The sequence below is a fragment of the Pundamilia nyererei genome, unplaced genomic scaffold (assembly GCF_000239375.1).
Source record: "Pundamilia nyererei isolate P.nyererei 1_Seehausen unplaced genomic scaffold, PunNye1.0 scaffold00060, whole genome shotgun sequence".
NCBI classification, from domain to species: Eukaryota; Metazoa; Chordata; class Actinopteri; order Cichliformes; family Cichlidae; genus Pundamilia; species Pundamilia nyererei.
Window position 1 is genome coordinate 2,867,296 of NW_005187461.1, and position 2,709 is coordinate 2,870,004.

The 2,709-nt window shown below is 42.4% G+C and overlaps 1 protein-coding gene across 1 annotated transcript; it reads left to right on the forward strand.

The window, feature by feature from the left end:
* The first annotated feature begins 113 nt into the window (after window positions 1-113).
* On the forward strand, window positions 114-2,455 carry LOC102199667 (carbohydrate sulfotransferase 1). Its single transcript, XM_013911319.1, has one exon. The coding sequence runs from the start codon at window positions 626-628 to the stop codon at window positions 1,709-1,711; it is 1,086 nt and encodes a 361-aa protein (XP_013766773.1). The 5' UTR covers window positions 114-625; the 3' UTR covers window positions 1,712-2,455.
* Window positions 2,456-2,709: the final 254 nt, after the last annotated feature.

Here is a 2,709-nt window from a genome sequence, read left to right on the forward strand (position 1 = left end):
GGCTGTTAGTGACTTAAAAGACAAAATACAGAGGATCATTAACTACGGGAATTCCCTGTGAGTGGAGAGGACAGAGAAATTAAATATGTGTGATTGGTTTTAGAATCCTCCTCCAATCCGTCTCCATTAATCCTCTCTCATAGCTCACATGTGTGTCGGTGACGAGCTCCTGTGTATAAAAGTAGCATCCTCTTTGCAATCAACTCCTAATCAGGAGTAATTACACATTAGCTATTTGTGCTATATTTAGAGATCCACCATTTCTCATCCCCCCGGTAACCACCAGCAAACAAGCAACTTACTCATGCATGTTTACCCGCTAAATTATTTACACTTTATTGGCTTGATTCTGTATTTCTTCTAGACTAAAGACTGGCTCTAATTCATTTTTATGAGCTGAAATGATTCTTCTGAAATTAATGAAATAACTCTTTTTCACTAGAGCTTGAACAGGTAATAACATATTATGCAATGAGTTATTTAAAGCTGTTCACCTTGTTGCAAGAAAACATAATGAAAGTGACGTCAGTATCGCATAATACACATTAAAACAGTCAAGATTTTTTTTTTTTTTTTTGCTTAAGACTCCCGGTGGAGAACCTCCTGCGATGACAGCTGGCTGCCCATGGCTTCACCTCGGAAGCACATCCTGCTGTTTGCCACTACACGCAGTGGTTCCTCATTTACCGGACAGCTCCTCAACCAGCATCCTGGGGTCTTCTATGTGTTTGAACCTTTGTACCACGTCCAGCAAGCCTTCACCAACTCCAGCAGCAGGCTGCGTCGCACCTTGGACCGCCGTGCCTTGCTGGGTGCTTACAGGGACCTTCTCCTCAATCTGTACACTTGTGAGCTTCACTTCATGGAGAATTACATCCGTCCCGAGCCTCAAGACCACATCACAAGCTCCTTTTTCCGCAGGAGCTCCAGTCATGCCCTCTGTTCCCCTCCGGTGTGCTCTGATGGAGTAGTTGCAGCGGCCTCTGATCCACCCGACGAAACCTGGTGCCCTAAGAAGTGCGGGGCCCTGAACCTCACTTTAGCCTCTATGTCATGTCTGTCGAGAGGGCATGTAGCTGTAAAGACCGTGCGGGTACCTGAGGTGGGGGATCTGCGCACTCTGACTGAAGATCCACGTCTGGACCTTAAGATCGTGCACCTGGTGCGAGACCCCAGAGCCATTCTTGCTTCACGCATGATGGCGTTTTCTGATCAGTTTCGCGCTTGGAAAATATGGAATGCTACGGGGCGGCAGCCTCGTTACGTGGACCTTTCGCAGATCACCAGCACCTGTAAGGACATGGCGGCCTCTGTAGAAACAGGCCTGCAGAGACCTGCATGGCTGCGTGGACGCTACCTGCTGGTACGGTATGAGGACTTAGCATTCAACCCGAAGGACAAGGCCAGTGAAATCTACAAGTTTGCAGGGCTGGAGATGGAGGACAGGGTGAGGACGTGGATTGCAAAGAACACCAACAGTAACGCGTCGTCTCCATCTGAGTGGAACTACAGATACTCCACCACCAGAGACTCCAGAGTGACAGCTGAGAGCTGGCGGCTTCGACTCGGCTTTGACATTGTGAGAACGGTTCAGAATCTGTGTAACGACACTCTGGCTCTGCTGGGATACAAGCAGGTTCGCTCCGCGGCTGAACTCAAAAACTTGTCACAGAGTTTAGTGGAACACAGGACATTTCAACCAGTCACATAACAGATTCTGCTGTGGGTTTTAAGTTAAATCTTTATGCTCTTTATTTCTGCTCAGTTTAAATGAATGTAATTTATCTTAATTTTGAACAATGCCTAAAACAAATTATATTTATTGTAGTTTCACCTTTTGTTAAAGATATTAAAAGTGCCAAATCGCAAGTATGTGTTGCTGAAAAATGTTAATTACCCAAAATAAAGTCCGTACTGCTGTTTGTGTTGAATGCTTTTCTTAACTGTATAGCAAAGCGCTGAGGTCTAATGAGATAAAGTTTATGCTTGACTGGGAGGAGGGGTTAATGTAATTTTAATAGTTATAGGTAAAAAGACATGCCAGAGTCCAGGTGCCATTTCAGAGTAAGTCACTCAAAACATGGCCCCAAATGAAAGACAAAAATAAAAGGAAAGAAATTACAGGGCTTAGCTTCCAAGTGTCTCTAATGCATTTTGGAAAAGGATTAAAATGTCACATATTGCAGGTAGAAAATCTTTTCTGGTGCAATCTCCTGCAGTGCACAGCAGCTCTGTTTTCACTATGTCAACAATAGGAGATTATTTCTTGTTTCTTCACTGTAAATACTTAAATACTGTAATAGCTGATTAAGTGGTGCAATGCAAGTATGAAAATATAATGTTCTGGATGTGTTGAGGCATTTTTGTCAGTGTTCCTTTACTGTTTGTATTTTTTAGACTTTTTCTAATAAATTATTCATATCATGAGTAATGCATATCTACCACATTGGCAAAATCTTCTTCCAGCCATATTTGTTTGATGTTATTTATTTATTTAATCCTGAGAGGAAAGACGATAAGTACCTGAGTTTTAGAGTTTCACACAGAGAATGGTGTAAATTTGTTGTGTTTTATCTTGTAATCCCTCTGTATCTGGCTTGTCTTTAAAACAAATTAGAATCGTGCCAATGTGTTTTCTAGTAACAGATTTTTGAGTAAAACAAGTTTCATTTATCTTTGAACTTAATAAGACTAATACCAGCATCACTC

What these genes read in the sequence shown, in the direction of transcription:
- LOC102199667 (XM_013911319.1), top strand. Translation starts at nt 626, where the DNA reads ATGGCTTCACCTCGGAAGCACATCCTGCTGTTTGCCACTACACGCAGT.